The 19,834-nt window shown below is 40.2% G+C and overlaps 1 protein-coding gene across 1 annotated transcript in view; it reads left to right on the top strand.

Annotated features, from left to right (window-relative positions):
* phf1 (PHD finger protein 1) overlaps positions 1 to 19,834 on the top strand; it is a 31,689-nt gene that overhangs the window by 9,519 nt on the left and 2,336 nt on the right. Inside the window, exons 7-14 of the mRNA XM_036135449.1 lie at positions 619 to 714; positions 3,373 to 3,441; positions 3,540 to 3,663; positions 7,670 to 7,737; positions 9,394 to 9,525; positions 14,039 to 14,117; positions 19,172 to 19,287; positions 19,648 to 19,734. Coding sequence (XP_035991342.1) covers positions 619 to 714; positions 3,373 to 3,441; positions 3,540 to 3,663; positions 7,670 to 7,737; positions 9,394 to 9,525; positions 14,039 to 14,117; positions 19,172 to 19,287; positions 19,648 to 19,734 — 771 coding nt within the window. The remainder of the gene's footprint in view (positions 1 to 618; positions 715 to 3,372; positions 3,442 to 3,539; positions 3,664 to 7,669; positions 7,738 to 9,393; positions 9,526 to 14,038; positions 14,118 to 19,171; positions 19,288 to 19,647; positions 19,735 to 19,834) is intronic.

Here is a 19,834-nt window from a genome sequence, read left to right on the forward strand (position 1 = left end):
TTAAATCTTAGGAAGTTGCAAATTCAAATTAATCGATATAATGGATTCATCACCCAGCAGAAGTACCATAATTTTTCTGTTGATTTGGAACATTATCCTGGTGAAATTCCCAATTATGAACCATATAATTTGAGACTCAGATTAATTTAGGAATAGTTATTTTTTTTAAACATCACGAAGGGGTGCCATCATGGAGGATGTCTTTGTGTTTATACCTTCTAACCTTACATCTTCAGGAATGGATCTTGTTAAGTTTATTCCTTTAAAGCCATCAGCTGGATGCCACATCAAAAACACTTATGGTTTTAACTTAGACATTAAAATACTTTATAATGACTGGGTTAAAGTTTAAAACCTAATAAATGCATAATGTCCTTTCAAGCATCCAGACTGATCAGCTTTTAAACGCGTCTGGATCAGCAGTGCTTGACGTTTTCCAAAAGTCAAAGTTTTTCTTTGTTTTTTGTCGGCTTTTCCTACTTATTGGTCTTATTGGGAAAAACCCCCATAAAGAAATAACAGATAACTTTAGACCTCTGCCCAGTATTGTGCATTCCAACATGTCCCTTACAGCTTTTGGATGTATTCATTAGTTGTTTTGTTGCTGTTGGGCTGCAGGTGGAACCTGAAGATGCTGCAGTGTGGCAGCTGTGGTCAGTGGTTTCATGAGGCCTGCACACAGTGTCTGTTAAAGCCTTTGCTGTATGGAGACAGGTACGTCACACCGCGCCGTCATACAAAACATTTACTACTAAAAGGCAATTATGAAGGTAAAAAAAATTATCCGTCAGTTTGGAATTTGGTGAAATTAAAAAGCGTTTTCTTGCTGATGAGACATTATTGCATAGGTTTTTACATATGTTTAAAACTTGATTTGTTTCTTTAGCTTAGAAACAATATTTCCAGACTGAGAAGGCATTTCAAGTAAACACAGCTTACCTGTAATTAGACAAGTAAAAGCTCTGGTCTCTCATTGGACGTTTAGAGTAATTACAATAAGAACACAAGACTGAAGCATGCAGAGCAAAATCAATTCAACAAACAGAAGCAAAAAGTGCATTTTTTTAACTATTTCAGACTTATATTTTATTCTTTATTTGATACAGATTGAGAGTTGTAACCCAGTTTAATCTCTTGAAGTCATTCTTATGTTGATTTAGATATACAGTTTGGGTCAAACCTCTTGTGTTTGGAACTATTCATAACTTCATCCAACTTAAAATGATGCATCCGCCACCGTGTATGGGCCTGGCCAGACATGGTGGCAGTGTTGTTTTTACATCAAATGTACGTCAAGTCTGGTTTTATCGCACCATAACAAGTTCTTCTAGAAGGTTTTGGCTCCGGCAGAGCGTTTCTGGACACATATGGAAAATATCTGAGCCAAGGATTTAGGAGATACAGGACGGACCAGAATACGAGCTTGTTGTCACGTGTGGGAAACCAGAAGACCTTGCTGGAAATTGCTGCAGCTTCCATTGTTGCCGTCTGACTCATTGCTCTTCCTACATTTCCAGGATTAAAGGACTGATGTCTCAGCAGGATCTGGAAAAACTAATCCATGTTTATATTTAGTAGAACTGATCACTGCAACAGTGTTTTCACAGGTCTTCACAGGTTCTGAAGTCCTTCCACTAAGACTAAGAACGTAGAGAACATGGACCCGGTTCTGAAGTCCTCACTAAGACTAAGAACGTAGAGAACATGGACCCGGTTCTGAAGTCCTTCCACTAAGACTAAGAACGTAGAGAACATGGACCCGGTTCTGAAGTCCTTCCATGGCTCCCTGGATCTCAGAGAATAGACTTTAAAATCCTTCTGTTAGTCTATAAATCCCTGAATTAGCACCTAAATCCATCACAGACTTGTTATCAGGGCATCAACCCTCCAGACCACTCAGGTCTTCTGGCTCCAGCCTGCTCTGCAGAACCAGAACCAGAACCAGACATGGAGAAGCAGCATTTAGTTCCTATGCTCCACTGATCTGGAACAAACTCCCAGAAAACTGGAAAAGTGCTGAAAGCCTGAGTTCCTTTAAATCAAGATTAAAAACACATTTGTTCAGGATTGCCTTAGACTTCTAGTTAAACTGTTTTACTGAAACATCATTAGCTTAAGTTTGCAGCCCAACTGTTTTTAAAATCATTAATATTTGCTTTTAGTTTCCATTTTCCCATCTTTTATTTTGTTTCCATTTTTCTACGTTTTATTCCATCTTGCTTTTATTCTGTTTTTAGTTTTCTATGTTTTAATCATGTAAAGCGTTGTCCTTGTACTGAAATGTGCTACAAATAAACTTTGTCTATATGGTGTTCCAATAATCAGGAACCTTTTGGACACTTTTGCCTGACTGGTCCAGTAACATCTCACTGATCACGTGTAACATCTCTGCAAAATATGGCTTTATGTAAAATAAGGGAATCTGAAAGTCGGCAAAATGTAACTGGGGCTGTTGGACTTTTTTTCAGGTTAATCAGATTCAAAATAATTGAAAATTGTTGCAATGGAATTCTGAAACTGAAACTAATTATTAGTTTGCCTTCTTGCACATCCAGGTCATCGCATCTTTTTTTTACTGTTTCACTTCCAACAGGTTTGTTTGTTTTTCAGTTAAATTGCAGAGAATAAATGTCACATTATTTGTGGAACAACGTTCTGAATAACCTGGCATAACAGAAGTGTGTAGCAGTTTAAGAGCCACTGTATAGTATCTATAAAGCAAAACTCTTAAATAGCTGCACATGGTAACTTTTTTATTATTCTTATTACAAAAACAAACTATCACTCCAAGTTCATAATTAGCATGCTAATTACAGAGTAGGATGCTCGTCTGAGCGAAATGAAATTGATCAATATGTCTCGGGGGCAGCTTCACTTGTCAAAGAACTGCTTTAATTATCTGTAGATTACATGATTAGTGAGTGTGCGCGCTAACGTTCACCGTGACTCGTGCGACGAGAACAACGGCTCGCCTTAAACTCACAGCGACAGACTCCAGAGCATCTGCTCCACGCCAGAGAAAACACATCCATCCACTGAAGTTATCGCTATAATTACCCGTCGTTGTCGGCTTTTACGCCCATCCTGGCACCAAAGTGCGTGTGAGCGGCAGCAGAAAAGAAGGGATGAAATTGGGACTGACAGGATGGGTGGAACATCTGCTGAGCAGGTGACGGAGGAGGAGGAGCGCGGACCGGGTTCACGGCTGGAACAGGAAGGTCACGGTTTCTCTCCGTGACCAGAAGTTTCAGGGTCAGAGTTATAGATCAGAACGGCGATATTTAACATCTTACATGTACTGCCCGTCCCTTCGTTTGCTGTTTGGTTTAGTTTCTGTTGCAGATTGTTATTTCTTCTCTGTGTTTATTTCAGGTTTTATCAGTTCCAGTGTTCGGTTTGTGCAAAGGGGCCGGAGACGGTCCAGAGGCTGCCCATGACCTGGTTAGAAGTAATTTTTAACTTCAGTGAGACTGTTGCTTCAGAGATGAAGTTGGAAACGTTTCGACCAGACTAACAAAGTGTTTTTTGTTCAACTGCAGGGTGGACCTGGCTCATTTAGTGCTCTACCACCTCTCGCTGTGCTGCAAGAGGAAATACTTTGATTTCGACCATGAAATCCTGTCCTTCACCAACGAGAACTGGGACTCGTTGCTTCTGGGCGCGGTATTGATATTTCCCTGTTTAAGCACAATGATGAAATCATGTGAAACACCTACAGGCTTTCTTTTTTTCCTTTTTGCATGTGAGATTTAAATCTCATTAAGCTGCATTAAAGCAGAATGTAATATTCGACCTCTGAGGGAACTCACAGGGAGACAGCGCAGAGTTAAAGTGTTTAGCCCTTTGATGGTGCTCTGGTAGAGCCTTATTTCTCTGACATGACCCTGAGTGTCTTTGCTTTGAGTTAGTTCTTAAAACGGTTGACCTTAAGATGTTTATCTAATATTTGAGACGTTTATGTGACAATTTGACGGCATTTAGGAGTATCTTCAACATTTGCAGTGTCTTCCAAATTCATTCGCATCCTTTAAGCCTTTTTACATTTTGTCATGTCAAAACCACAAACTTCAATGTACTTTTATGGGGAAAAACCTGATTGCAATGAATGATGCTGACATAGAAGGAAAATGAAACAAAACTTTTTTCTTCTTTTTTTTTTAAATAGAAAAATAATCTGAAAAGTGTGGTGTGCATTTATAGTCCCCCCTGCTGAATTAATAGTTTGCAGAACAACTTTTCTTTTTACATTTTCGACTGTTGACTGCCAGACTAGAGCGCCTCTTACCAGCAACTATAAATTATTGGTGTTTTTAAATTAGAACTGGGTCTGGAAGTTGACTGGGACATTTTAACACATAGATATCCTTTGTCCTAAAGCACTCCATCATAGTTCTGACTGTTTAGGAAAGGAACCTTCCCCAAGTCTCGTTCAGCCTCTAACAGCTTTTGTTATCCAGTACTGAGCAGCATTTAACTCTGGCCAACTGAAAAGAAAGCATCCTCACAGCATGCTGCTGCCACTACCGTGTTTCATGTTGAAGCTGTTGTGTTAATGAACATTTAGTTTTTAGACACACATAGCTTTGGCCTAAATGCAGTCATGTGCAACCAGAGAACCTTCTTCCACATCTCTGTGGCAAACATTTAATTATTACTCTCTTTTAGCACTTCTTGCCACCTTTCTGTTAAACCCCGCTTGTTGATGGATGACTGGCAGTTCTCCTGTCAGCAGATTGTTCCACCTGAGCTGTGGATCTCTGCAGTTTCTGCTTTTAGAGCCCAACCCTGCTTTAACCTGACCCGTCTGCTGTATTCCTCGGTTTTCATGATGCTGTTTGTTTTCTGATTTTCTCTGAAAACCTCTGATGTTCCCACAGAACAGCAGGATTATGAAATAAACACGGGTAGGATCTACTAATTGGGTGACGTCTGAAAGTGAACGATGCAGTGGGTTTTATTTTGGGGTGTCAGAGTAATGGGGGCTGAATACAAATCCATGCACAACCTTTTAGATTTGTATTTGTGAAAATAATTAAAAAAAACATGTTATCCTGCTTCTTCTTCACAAAATAACTTTGTGTTGTCTATTACATGAAATCCTGTTTAAGTTCATGGAGGTTTGTGGTTATTATTTGACAAGATCTGAAAAGTCAAAGGGGAATAATTACTTTTGTAAGTCAGTGTGCTACAAGCTACATATTTTTTAACAAACAATATTTTATTTTCACGTATGGTCAGTTCACTAAAATGTTATTTAAACATCTATTGGAAGAGGTTTATATAGTTTAATGGGAGTATGCGTACAGTGCTGTACAATTTCCACAGTTTAACTGCACTGAATTCTCTCTGATGTCTCAGATATCCACTTTTTTTAGTTCTCCATTATAAAATCCATAGATCATCACCTAGTTGTTCCTAGATTTTTAGAAGAAGTTGTCTTTGGAGGAAATGTTGATCCCACTCTTTATTCATGGTGTCGTTGGGAAGACTGGTGGAGGAGACACCCACACATGGATCGGATCAGAATGCTTCCCTGTTCAGGCCACATAGGATTCATAGTAGCGCTTACATTCTCTCCACCAGGTGACTCAAACAGTGAGAAAGATAATTCTTCTGATGATAAACAGTTCCTGGCATTATTATTAATCCCAACCTGGAAGTAAAATGGAATGAATGAGAGTTTACTTCATCTACAGAACACGCTGACAACTTTGAAGATGTATCTTTGTTTTTATTGTGAAGCAAAAAACAAATATGACAAAATAACAGGAAGGTTCAGCGTGTCCCCATCCTCACAAAAAAGAAAAAACAAAGCAAAAAGAAAGAAGAAAGAAAGAAAGAAACGTACTTTGTAGATCCACCTTTGCAGCAGCTCCAGCTGCTTGTGTCTTTGGATCAGCCACATCTGGCTTCTGGGATTTAAACTGCTCCAGCTCCTTCATGGTGGATGGTTTTCACCTGAGAACTGCGATCTTCAAGTCTAACCACAGATTCTCAGTAAGATTGAGGTCTGGACTTTGACTAGGCCATCCCAACACATTTCTCACTCCAGTGTTACTGTATGAGTCTGTTTCGGGTCGTTGTTCTGCTGGAAGGTGCACCTCCTTTCTCTATACATTTAGGTGCTTCATGCCTTTTTCTGGCTACTCTTCCATAAAGCCCAGCTCTGTGGAGCACACGGCTTATTGTGGTCCTCTGGACAGATCCTCAGTCTCTGCTGTGTGGCTCTGCAGCTCCTCCAGAGTTACCTACCTCTCTGATGAATTCCCTCCTGGCCCGGTCTGTGAGTTCTCGTCTGATGGTTCACAGAGGGAACATTAATGACTTGGATATTTTTCATAACTCCACCCTGACTTGTCCTTCTCAACAATGTTGTCCCTGACTTGTCTGGAGAACGCCTTGGTCTCCACGGTGTGATGCCTGTTGTTTAGTGGTGCTGCACCTCTGGGTCCTTTCAGAAAAAGCATGTTTATACTGACAGATTTTCAATTGGCACTATATAAATAAAACTGAACTGAATTCAGTTTAATGTGGCACTCAGGTGGCATTAATTTCACTAACTATGGGATTTTTGAAGTTAACCGGTTGCACCAGAATGTTTTAGGGGCTTTATAGCAAAGGAGGTGGATCCATATGCACATGCATTTCTTTCTTGTTTTATTTTTAATTCTTTTTTCTCATTTAACATCACCAACCTAAACTATTTTGTGCAGACCCATCACATACAATAAGGTTAAAAGACATTTAAATTACTGGTTGGAGTGTAAGTTAAAAGCCAAGGGGGGTAAATACTTTTGCAAATCACTGTAACTTGTAACTCTTGTGCTTCTTGCACATTTTCAGTCTGTCCTTGATGTCGTTCCTTGATGTCACTTAATTTCTATCATTCTTATCTAAAAAGAAATGAAAAATAAAAGAAATATTAAAGACCACTTTTCTGCCAGCTTTGAGCAAGCTCTGCACTGGTGGCAACATGACTGTGTAGTTCACTCAGGAGGAGACGTCCTGGAGCTTGCAGAATCCGGTTGGATGTACTGAAGCCTTCTTCACTATGGATGAACCTCTCAATTTTAAGCTCTATAGGATCCATAAAACTATTCTTTTGGCTTCCTCCCTGTGAGGCCATCTTGATGATGGTGGCCATTGCTAACAAGAGAGGAAAATTATTTTAAAATGATTTTAAGCATTTAAGCACACCAGCTCCTCTTTTCTATGGATAATTGGATAATTGGATAGTTGAAGGGATTTCAGATGGACTTCCCTTTGTGAAAAGGATTAAAAATTAGTTTTTGTCAGAAGGTAGGCTAATAAAGTGAGTTGCGTTGAATTGATCTGGATCCAAAATAGATGTGAAAATATCACCAATAATAGCGGCAAAGATTGATGAATTGGTGTCACTACCCAAAATGTAGAGCCATATATTAACTTTGTGTGAATAATTGAGGGTGTATATAGATTGACCCTTCTGCTCAAGTGTCACTTTTGAAAGGTTGTCTTTGTTCTGACAAACAGCAGCTTTTTTTCTCCCACGCTGCAGCAACAGTTAATTCCTCCTATCAGCGTTGCGGTCGTCGGTGGCTGGAAAAGAAAATGATCATCTGCAGTCGGTGTTCGTTGTCCGCTGCGTGAACACAGCTTTGATTCCCTTTCCCTCCTCTTCGTCCTCCAGCTGTCTGACACGCCGAGGCAAGACCGCTGTCACAATCTCCTCAACGCTCTCAACTCTCACAAGGACAGGTGAGTGGTCGCGTCTAAGGCGAAGAACAAACACCAGCCGCACACGGACGGACTGACGAGGGGACAGGGTGCAGTGAAACGTGTGACTTTGAATAAAGAGGACGGAAAATGAAGCTGACAGACCTAAAGAGATTATCTTTGATTTGCAAGCAGCACAGAATGCAGGCCGCCTCTAAGAAATTATTGTTACCAAAAGATTTTAAGTGCTTCAAGTGGATTTTCATTGAATGTTGTTTAAAAATAACCTTGCAGCCAAAGAAAACGGCATATTTCTCCAGGCGAAGTCTGTTCTAATTATGTGCATGTTAATTACAGAGTCACTACCTTTGAAGTGTTCCCACGTCTTGCTTCTCATCAGCAGCAGAAGAACATTGTGTCAGAAGGCTCCACTGGGCCTCGCAAGTTTTCGTACTGATATTTAAACCGCCTTTTCACATTTTGTCCTGTTCCAACCAAAATTCTTCAGTGTGTTTTTAATGGGGTTTTATTTGACAGAGACTCACAAACTGCTGCATAATTCTGAAGTACAAAGAAATACATTGATATTAAGCTTCCATTACTCTAAGATTAGATAAAAGCCTTCATTTGTATCAGTATGGCACCACTGAGGCATGATCTTCCACCTTCACTGACAGGATGAGCAAGGAGAGCATTAGCAAGAGAAGGAGCCGTGAGCCCCATGATAAATGTGGAGGAGCTGCAGAGAGTTGCAGCTCAGGTGGGAGAATCTGTTTGTGGGACAAGTACTATATTAGTCATACACTTTATAATTCTGGCTTTAATGAAAAAGTGGAAAGAAGGAATTCATCATTGGGAAAAAAAGCCACAACAAGTCACACAGTTTCCAACAAGTCAGACAGAGACACTGCAAATGTGTGGAAGAAGGTGTCCTGGTGGGAGTAGCCCAAACCTGAACTTCCCTTGATCTTACCGGCCTCCATCTAAAACACAGCCTGTCAGAAAACTAACACTTCAATGACACCCTGAACACACCATCTTCGGCTTAATACATGGTAGTGGCAGAATCATGCTGTGGGGATGCATGCAGGAACATTGGAGCTGTTCATAGACAATGGGAAAAATGGATGGAGCCAAGAAAAAGGCAGTCCTGGAAAAAATAACTTGTTGGGGCTGCAAACACTTGAGACAGAGGTGGAGGTTCACCTTCCAGCAGGACAAAGACACACAGCAAACAGCCAGAAATACTATGGGATGGTTCACATTAAAGCTTATTCATGCTACAAGGGCCTAGTCAAAGTCTAGACCTAAGGACAATAGATAATATGTGCCTAGACTAGACAAAGATATTCTAGTTGTCATTTCTGTAGATGTGCAACACAGGAAAAAAATGCAGTAAAAGGCAGTTCTGCAAAGTATTGACTCCAGTGCCACAGTTTTAATAACCATGTATAGTTTTCCTTGACCTTTAAACTGTGCAGTATTTTGTGTTAGTCTATCACGTAAAATTAAAACATAAAAGAATAAAATAAAACTTGTAGTTGGTGGTTTTAACGTCACAACATGTGAAAAGATTCAAGCAGTACGATTACTGCTGCAACGTACCGTGACTTCATGATCTGCATGTTGGAGGGATGAAAACACAGAGTAGGACGAAAAGAGCAGAAATCAGGCTGCTTTCCCTCCACTGTCACCCAGGTTCGTCTCTGGGAAGGAGATCAAGAAGAAGAAGTGTCTGTTTGGGCTGCAGGTCCGAGCTCCGCCTCCGCTGATGTCGGATTCCTCGCCTCTCGTCACCGACCCGCCTATCAACATCACCCACCGCAGAAGGTCAGACTGACAACACAAGGTCTCTTTTTTTCCATCTATTATCTCTGCAGAAGCTTCAGGAATATCACAGGGCGTGTATTTACCGACTCAGTGTCCCATTGTTTTCCTAAAAGAGCGTAAAACTCTGTTAATTTGATCATTTCATAACCATTCTGGATAATTTTTTTGGTTTTAGCTGCTTCTTATCCAGACTAAGCACACGCCTTGTAAAGTGGAACAAGCTTGAAAGAGAGTGGATTTGCTGTAGGAAGTTACCTTCAGCTTATAGAGGTTTCTGGAAATGTTTCTATCATTGCATTTTCTCTGCCTGAAAAACTATACCAGGTTCTACTTTCCACTGGTCAGTCGTTAGGATGATTAACTACTGGGGAACTATTCACCACATTTCATGAGACAGCCATGAAATATTAAGTTCTCTCTTTCCAGGAATGCAGTCATAGTAAAGAAAATGCACACCTTCTTGCAGGATGAGCATTTTGTTCAACATGTATGGATGAAGGCGACACCTTCTTTGTCAGGTTGTAAAATTATTTAAGTTTCATATCAGGTGTACAAACACACACTAAGGATTCTACATTGTCACTAAACAGTGAAGAAGCCAAAATGGAAAAGCTGTGTGGAAAAAGTGAGCAGATCCTGTGATTTGATAGTTTGTAGAACATCCACATCTCTCAGTGGACAGTCCAGGCCGACCTTATCAGTCTCTCACATCGTAGTGGATGAATACCGGCTCAGCCTTCTGTCACTTCAATACACATTTTTATTTGGAAATAATTATTTATGATCAACTTTCTTAAAGGAGCTATTCTGTCCTGGCTGACAGATAGCCAACAAAATGAAAGACCCAGTCGATACTGAATCTTCTCAGTTATTTTTTGTAAAACTGCAATACAAATGGAATATACCATGTTACATTTTAGATACATAAACTACTTATAACATCCTTCCCATTACAGTAAATACACTCTATGATTATATGAATGCACTTACAAGAAATAATCACAATACAAAGTGCAGCAATAACGTGCACATTCACTAATACAACACAGATGAAGCTCAAAAGTGAACTAAATTAGCCTTAGCATCCAAAGTAGCCCCATGCTAGCGGTTAGCTTCACGATTAGCATTAGCTTTGTTAGCATGGTATTTAAACTCAACATAAACTCCCTCAAACACTATAACATAAAACAAAGTGATATGAAACAACTAAAATAAACAACTTTGTTTAAACTCGCTGTTGGTTCCGCTCCAGGACTTAGACAACTAGAGCCCGGATAGCTCAGTCGGTAGAGCATCACACTTTTAATCTGAGGGTCCAGGGTTCAAGTCCCTGTTCGGGCGGAACTTTTGGGGGAGTGTTGGCTTAGTGGTTAGAGCAGCGTGCTTGCACTCAGACAAGGATGCAAGTACCCGGTTTGATCCCCAGCGCCTGCACTCTGAGGAAGACCCTTAACCCCTGATTGCTCCCCAGTCGCCGCACAGTGGCATCCCACTGCTCCCCAGGGGGATGGGTTAAAAGCAGAGAACACATTTGGTTGTAATGTATGTTTCAATGACAATAAAGATGATATTACTATTATTACTATTCTCTGTGGCGTAGCATGTTGTGCTCTATGGATGCACATGGAAAAAGTCTGGTCATTAAAGCTAAAGTAACTGAAAACTACCATGAGGGGGCAGCTGAAACTTATAAACAGCAGGAATAAGTAAAAGTTCATTGTTTTAGATAAAAATAACTAAAAAATTGTATTGTGAAGAAGTGCAGGTTCTCCTGTCTGTTGCTGGGCTGGCCGCGCATCCATCTATGTACATCCATGTACATCCATGTATGTCCATGTATGTCCATGTGAACAGCTGCCAATCAGGGCAGAGCAGATAGAAGGAGCAAAATGGCGAAGAGGCACGTTCAGCATTATAAATTTATGAGTTACTTCTTTACTAGAAATGTTCCTCTGAAAGGTGATGTTGTTCTTCTCTGTATTAATCCTTTGCAAATATGTGCTTAGGAGGCAAAGGTGAGAAGGGGAGGGGAAAGGAGCTTCTGGTTGCTGAGTGGAGGTAGAAAGAGGCGTGGCTTGTCACATGTCTTGTTTTGGTCTACAGACAGTGGTCATCAGCCACCTAGTGGTGAAAATTGCTCATTGCTCCTGGTCCCACCTTAGATTTTAGTTGGATTGATGCCTGGACTTTACCTGGACCATGGAAACATCTTTGAATAATTATCTATTTTATTTTTCCTTTTTCATTTATTCTTTTGTAGATTTTCTCCTGTGTTTGGAATAAGGATGGCTTGGCCCTGTTTTTCAGTGTTTAACCCATTCTCTCTCCTACACATAGCTGTTGGCTGAGCCTTTACTGAGATTAACTTTATATGCTCTTTTGAATCCTCTGAATTTTAACACTGCCTCAGAGTTTATCTGCTTATCTGCTGTGTTTCTCTCGTAGATGAACTAAAGGTGCTATTACAGCCATTAGGTTTACTTTTCTCCCACATAGAAAGGATTCCTGGATCAATGTGAGCTTCTGTGCTTTCTGTGTCTCTGCTCTGTCTTCTCTAAGCCCCAGTGGGTGGAGGCAGATGAGCGTTCACACTGAGCCTGGTTCTGGTTCTGCTGGAGGTTTTCCTCTCCACTGTCGCTTCATGCATGCTCAGTATGAGGGATTGCTGCAAAGTCAATGACTGTATGCAACTTGCTGGGTTTCCTTTAACAGAAAACTTTTTAACCAACCTGCCATGACGATTCAGTAGACTTGACTTTGAGACGTGTGTCATGAATTGTCGCTGTATAAATAATCTGAATAGAACTTAATTTAAATTGGAAAACTTGCTCTGTGGTTTAACCAGTTTGAACCATGCTTCAGCGGTCACACAGATGGATAAAGAAATAAACAAACAGTTCATTGTTAACCAAAAGAGTGCCAGGTGCACAGATCATGGAGCATCAAAGCTGCCACCACCACCAATGTGCCTGAGGCTTTAAGATGATATGCTGTGGATGGTTTCCTTAAAACATGCTGCTGTGCATCAAAGCCACACATTTCTGCAAAGGAAACTGCCCAAGAATGTCCGGTTTGTGTAGTTCTGATCAGAACCAAAGCGCAGACAAGAGCTGGGAAGCTGCATGTTGAATAATGAGTCCATCCATCCATTTTCTGACCCGCTTAACCCCTCATGGGGTCGCTGGTGCCTATCTCCAGCGTTCACTGGGCGAGAGGCGGGGTTCACCCTGGCAGACCTGCCAATGAGTGAGACCGGGAGGAGGAACAACAGGTGGCCATTAACACAGGTGAGGAGAGTGAGGGTAATTAGATTAAAGGAGGGGAGGGAAATGATCTGACAGGCAGGAGGAGAACAGCATCTGCAGGAATACATAAAGGATGACCCCATAAGATAGACTAAAGGAATGAACTAAACCGAGGACAGGCAGGAAAATGAAGAACTACCAGAACAACTGACACCATAATGAACAGAAACGGATTAAGACAGGACCCAAATCTAACAGACTGATAATAATATAAACTTATCTAATGACAGACACGAGGATCCATAGATAAACAATACTAAAGGGTGCAATACTCAAGGAGCTACAAGAAGTAATCAAAACCCTGAGGATCTTAACAAGGAAGGATTTTGATTAATTTATATTTAACTTTAACTATATTTAACTATACTTAACTATATTTAACTATAAACCTAAGTTATGTTGCAATAGCCTTTTATTTAGCTTCAAACGGGCCGTAATTGTCCTGCTGTGTCCTTTAAATATTAACGTGCCAACCGAGCACAGTAGGATCTTAAATGGAGCTTTTGGGTCACTTACAGTTTCTCTGAGCCTTGACCGATCTGACAATGGTAAGGATTCGTAGGGAAGTCCATTTATTAAAAGATTGGCTTCTGTTTTAAATGTTTTTCCCCAGTGAATAATCTTCATCTTTGTAGTTTGATGAACTTCAAATGATTGGAAATCACCGTATAACACTTCCAGCAACAGTTGCTTCTGATGCCTTTCCACCCTGGCATGGTGTTAACACACACCTGTGTGCTCCAGAGCTACAAACCGAACAACAAAATTCTGTTTTTTTTTTTTTTGGAGATTCTGACATTGATGGGGTGGGAAGAATTGATGGGGTGGGCCATCATCTCTCCGTGTTCAGATGGATTAAAGGGAGCTTTGTGAAAACTGTTTATAATTGTTCTTTTCCTTCAACCTAAAAAGTACAATATATGTTCTTCTGTGTTGGCCTGGTACACACAAACCTCAATAAAATAAAGCTTCTTTTGTATTATGTGTCACAAAAGGGAAAGAAGTTTTTGTTAAACACTGTAAATATAAGAAACCCAGGTGTTTCTATCCTTTTTTTTAAAACGGTATTATTAAGTAAAAATGAAACTTATTTGCAGGGTGTACCTGTCAGCGCTCCTGAATGAAGCCACAGTAATAAACTGCCCATGATGAATATTATGCTGGTGTGTGCCCTTGTGTACTAATTTATGTGTTTTTCTTCTCCTCAGCCCGTTGTCACTGCCCTGCCAGAGGAGAGTGGGGGGGTCGGAGTCGCGTAAATCAAAGCGCCGCATCATGGAGACACAGGTCAGCGCCTCTGTCTCAGGATGGGATGGGGGGGGGGGACACCAAACGTCGTTGATATTTTGTTCCTTTTTTTACTGCAGCCAGGGAAACAGCTCTCTGAAACTCAAATAAGCCGTCAGTCACGCGGCGTCGTGAAGATTTCACCGTTGAGATGGGTTTTTACTCTCTTTCTCAGTTCAGAGCCTCTGTAGCGGCTCTTATTTTTTTTCTGCGGGATGCTAATGTTTGAGGGTACACAGATAGATTAATAATAGCTGCGAGAGACGTGGCATTGCTCCAGTAAAATGTATAATTCAAATCCAATCTTGCCAAAACCTGCTCTTGTATTTCATCAACACCTGCAGTTCAGCGTTGCATTTATCATTAGCATCAAAGCCAATTCCCAGCGGATCGCTCTGAAACAAGCACCATCACATGTGGTGGTTGCTATTTATACTCTGCATTCTTAACCGTGCATGCTCCTTGTGCTTTTTTTTCCTCCCACTCATCACTGTGATCTGAGTATGTGCACATACTGTAATCCTGGAACAATCCGCTCTGCAGAGCTCTCATTTATTCTGTTGCCTTTTTTTCCCCCTCTTCCTCTGGCATATCCAGGCCTCATTGTTCTCCTCTGACTGATGCTAATCTCCGCCCGTCTTTGAGGAGCTGCTCCTCGGTTGTAGTGAGGAAAGGGAGATAGGAATGCTGATGGCCCGGGATCACTTCCAAGTGCACTTTGCAGTCAATTTACAGTTTGGCCAGGTGGTGCTGGCACCTTGACAGTGCATCTCTGACAGAGCACCAGTGTTTAAAGGCACAGGCGTTTGCTGAAGCCTCGGAGTAATAGTCCCTCATCATTACAGTCATGCTGCAGAACGATGACTGATGGCTCTATCTGACGATCCTGATGTTTCTGCTTGTAATGGATCGCTGGTAGACAGACCGACGCCTTCCTAACCGGTAACAGTGTCAAATGATGGGATGTCCCCTCCAAGTGATGCAAAAAATATGCTTCAGTGAGTTAATATTTTTCATTCACAGAAGTTTGATAAGTACACTATAGACAGAAGGGTCATGATTACTCTACTGCAAAGGTGTATATATATAACATGTTACATTTTCACATTTTGTCATGTTACCACCACAAATTTCAATTATTATAATTTTTTTTTAGAATTGCAAGTAACAGAGCAGCACAAAGTCACACATAATTGTCGTTGATGCATGGCGTTCCAGCTTTTTGCAAATAAGAGATCTGAAAGTGTGGTGTGCATGAGTCAGTGCACCTTTTACTGTAATTACAGCTGCACGTCTCTTAGGGTGCTTCTCTACCACCTCTGTGCGCATAGACACAAAGATGTTGTTCTGTTTGTCTTTGTATAACCAGCTCAGTGGTTCGTTGAGGCTCTGGTTGTATGTTTAGGGTAGTGGTCCTGCTGGAATGTGAACCTCTGTCCTTCACAGGTTCAAACATTTTTTTGTTGCCCTGTATTTAGCTCCATCCATTTTTTTAAATGCAACTTTGATCAGCTTCCCTTTCCGTGCTGAAGAAAAAAAACATCCCCACATGATGGTGTGTTCAGGCAAGTGTTTTTGCATGTTGGCCACAGAGTTTGAGAACTTTATTCCACATGTTCACTCATGTGAACAATACTTAATTTCTTCAACAGTTGCCTTCTTCTTGGCACTTTTTTTAATAAAGCCCAACACGCCTGTGCAAAGTCTCAGTTATTTAAGCCTGTTTGCTGTTATAAATGCTTGTGGAATTCATCATTAATAGTTTATCTGTCATTCCTGCAGCTCCCACAGAGTTATTTTGGGCCTGTCGGCTCCTTCTCTGACCAATGCTCTCCTTTAGTTCAGGTGGACGTCCATGTCTTGGTAGGTCTGCAGGAGGTCCATCCCTGATGGATTTAACAGAGTTCTGGGGGACGTTCAAAACTTGGGATGTTGTTTTATGACCGTTTATAAATCTTCATTTCCTTTCATTCGAGAATTGCAATATGTGTTAATTTGGAATTGAAAATTCCAATAAGTTAAGTTTTTTTTGCAGCATTCCAAAATGGTAAAATGGCTTGACACGTTTACAAAATACCGTATTTTTCAGGCTATAAGGGACACTTAAAATCTTTAAATTTTCTCAAAAACTGATGGTATGCCTTATCTATGATCACCGTTGTGCTTACTGATTAATTTTATGTGATACAATGCACTCAGAAATCTGTTAAAATGTGTAAGTACAACTTTAGTTAGAAACGAAGCCGCCCCGCTCAATGGATATTAGGAGCATTACGGTACACTGTGTCACTACCTGAGGACCCCTGAGCTGTCTACAAGACTGCCTGACTGTAATGTCTAAACTAGAAGTGCATTCATGTGAGGCAGCCTGGAGTACGTGCTAGCAACAACAAACCTAGTAAGTTAATTCAGTATAAGAGTTACAGTACGTTTATTTTGGCGTTATGTTAGAAACGGGGCGGTGTAGTCCAGCTGCTCTGTTCTGCCCACAGAGACGCATAGCTCTTCCTCTCAGGAGAGAGTTGTGTTAAAGAGGGAACACATACGCGTGTCCTAAGCTTAGGTTAGCTTTTCATTTTAACCAGTCAATTAATACACACTAGAAGCTTAATGGGCACATACAACGCTTGTATTTACGCTACACGACGCCTAAATTAGAATTCAGTTCTAATTTCAGATGCGCATACGCTCCTGTTTGGCAGGGAATAGACGGGAAAACATCCTGTTCAATTCCAGAAGTATCCCAAAATTAGAGATCTGTCCCGGAAATGGGGGACATCTGGTCACCCTACCGGAGGGGCGGAGTGATATTACACACTTGGGAAGAATATGTAATGCGCTTTATAATCCGGTGAGTCTTATAGTCTGATAAATACGGTACTGAAAATTAAGAAACCCTCCCATATTTGTGCCCTTTAAAAAAAGTATTATCATTAATTATGAAAAAAATACATTAAACTGGAAGTCTCCAGATTAGACAAGAAAATGACAAAAAATAAATCTGATCTAAATGCAGCTTCCGAGATTTTATAAGAGGTGTTCTTGTGTACTTCAAGCAAAAAGAAAATTAAATATTACTTAGAGCTAAACTTCACAGATGTGAGGAGTCTTACAGAAAGTATTTGCAGCTGATCTCAGAATAAACAAGTAACTTAAATATTTGTTCCATTTCAACTTGAATCTCATGAAAAATCACAATGATAGCATTGCTGGACAGACAGAAGATATGATTTTAGTTAAATCAAATGGATTTGCTAAAAAGCTGAAAAAATAGTATACAGTAGTTAATCAACAGAAGGATAATATGTCAGGATTTTTTAAAGTTTCTTGATTTATTTATTTTTTTCCCCTGATTTTCAGAGCTGATAAATAATTTTAAAACACACTGACTCGGTAAGATCACATGCAATGAAGCCTTTGGAAAAACAGAATTTGCTCAACCATACATGGAGTGATGGTGCGTTGTATGGAGCAGAAAACGGCAGCAGCCCTCTTTTGTTGCTGATAACAGAGGTTGCCATCTGTATTTTCCTCTTACAGGAATATACAGAACCAGTGTGTACCAGGTTACAGCAGCAACACATTAAACTATGTTGTGACTGTCACAGATGTGAAGCTATAACCAGAACTATAGGGAACAAACTGAAAACCGGCACGGACAAGAGGCGGATCAGAGATCAGGAAGTCCTTACAGTTACTATTAGATAGGAGGAAGTAGTATTAAAGGAATTACCGCTGCATTTCACACAGCTACCAGCCTTCTTTATCATGAAAAGCTGTGTGCAAGCAGGTTATTTTCTGCATTTTCAGCTCTGATCAGTTTAAATTTATAAGTTTTTAAACAAACTTCCTCACTGTACCTCCTTGTACTACTAACCCTGGATAAAAAAAATATTATAAAAGAATAACACCTGAAATTTGAAATCGTTCTATTAGGAGCACAAAACATTTCAAAATATCAACATAGATAGGATTATTTTTTAACTTCCTGTTGATTATAGCATTGATTTAACATCTATCCACCTCCTATGGAAGGAAAATATCAAGTCACACTAAAATTCACACAAAATGTAGTGCCAGCTGTCTAGTCATCCACTAAACCCAAGTTTTGTAAAAGTATCCGCTAGGTTCCTTCCACGAGAGACTGTTTGCAGCTCAGATGTTGGAACTGCATAGATATGCTGGTTTGATTTGTCCCAGGGGTCTGAGAATGACGTTACTCCTGATTTGAGTGTGTTCTAGATGCAAGTTGTAAAACAGTGGGACTTATTCTTTGTGTTTTTGCTAACTATAATAAGTCAATAATCATTTCTTTATATACTTAAGCACTAGGGGGACACATTCACACATAGAAGCTGTAGAGCGCTATGTCTGAAACTGGTTAGATGTAATAAAGATCGTCAGAAATGCTAATAAATAGTTTAAAGTTTTTAATAAGTTTCATGTGTGCAGCAGCCATATTGAATAATGAGGTCGGGGTTGCTCCACCACCTCTGACTGGCTCTCAAAACTCTGACTTCAGGAGATGGTAAAATAAATAAATAAATAAATAAGTAAATAAATAAAAGTGCATTATCGCCACCTGTTGGGTCGGAGTGGGACTCAATAGAAACAGTGCGAATTAAGACGTGTTCATGTCAGCCTACAGCCTTTGAGCTTTGACTGATAAAATACGTTGAACTACCAGATTCTCTCACAGAGAACTAAATATGAAGGTAATGCGTAATAGTTTAACTGTGTAGAAAAAGCTTTGAGTTTAGAAACTTTCAATCCAAAATCCGCCATTTTCTCATTGACAGTTGTGTTAATAACAAATAAAACACTCCCTGTAGTCTTTTCTGCTTACAGTAATTGATTTTACTTCTTATATATTGTTTTGTTTAGTACCATTTAGCTGCATTTATCTGTGTAAAATGCTTCTTTGCAGATTTTGTTTGCTTCACTAACTTCAGTTCCTGAATCCTGCAAACTGATTCCATGTCAGGAGGCCACAGAGGTATCAATGCTGGGGTTGCCTTTCACACCGATCTGCGTTCCCACCCCTCTGTTCACAGGCCTGTCCACCCCCAGTCGCTGCCAACCCAGTGGAGCTTCTGCCATGTTGCCATGGCTATGTGGGAGGAGCCAACCTGTTCAACTCCAGGAAGTTGGATGAGGAAATTAATACAAGGTAAGGTCTTCTCTGTTTTCTGCCAGTGACTTTGTGTAAAGGTTGGTTTTTCAGTTGGTATGCCTGATTTAATTGCTCTTTTGATGAATCATATTCAGCCTTTTAATAAGTCGATTGCATGCAAACTTAATAAACACGTCATTAATATATTACAATTGGAAATTATCGTAAGAATTGTGTAAATACACAGTATGTCTGCTTTATTTCATAGACAAGTGCTGCAGCACATTTTGAATTGATCTTTTTGTCTGCTGCTGGGGGACAGAGCGAATCCTAATAATTTGTCAAAGGTGGACTTCTTGTCCAGGCCAACCATTCACTTTATGGCTGATTAAAATCTTCTGTCCATCGTATCCACAGCTCCCCTCCCAAGCGAATGTATGCGCTGTACCACACCACTTACAACGGGAACACTGCCCTCTCCAGGGGTCTTCACCACTACAGCAGGTTTTTACTTTACTTTTTCAGAGTTCTTAAATCCAAAGTGCAATTTTATAATTGGTAATGAAATCATAACGTTAAATAGTTTGAATATTTTGATCTATTA

Source organism: Fundulus heteroclitus, chromosome 3 (assembly GCF_011125445.2).
Source record: "Fundulus heteroclitus isolate FHET01 chromosome 3, MU-UCD_Fhet_4.1, whole genome shotgun sequence".
Taxonomy (NCBI): Eukaryota; Metazoa; Chordata; class Actinopteri; order Cyprinodontiformes; family Fundulidae; genus Fundulus; species Fundulus heteroclitus.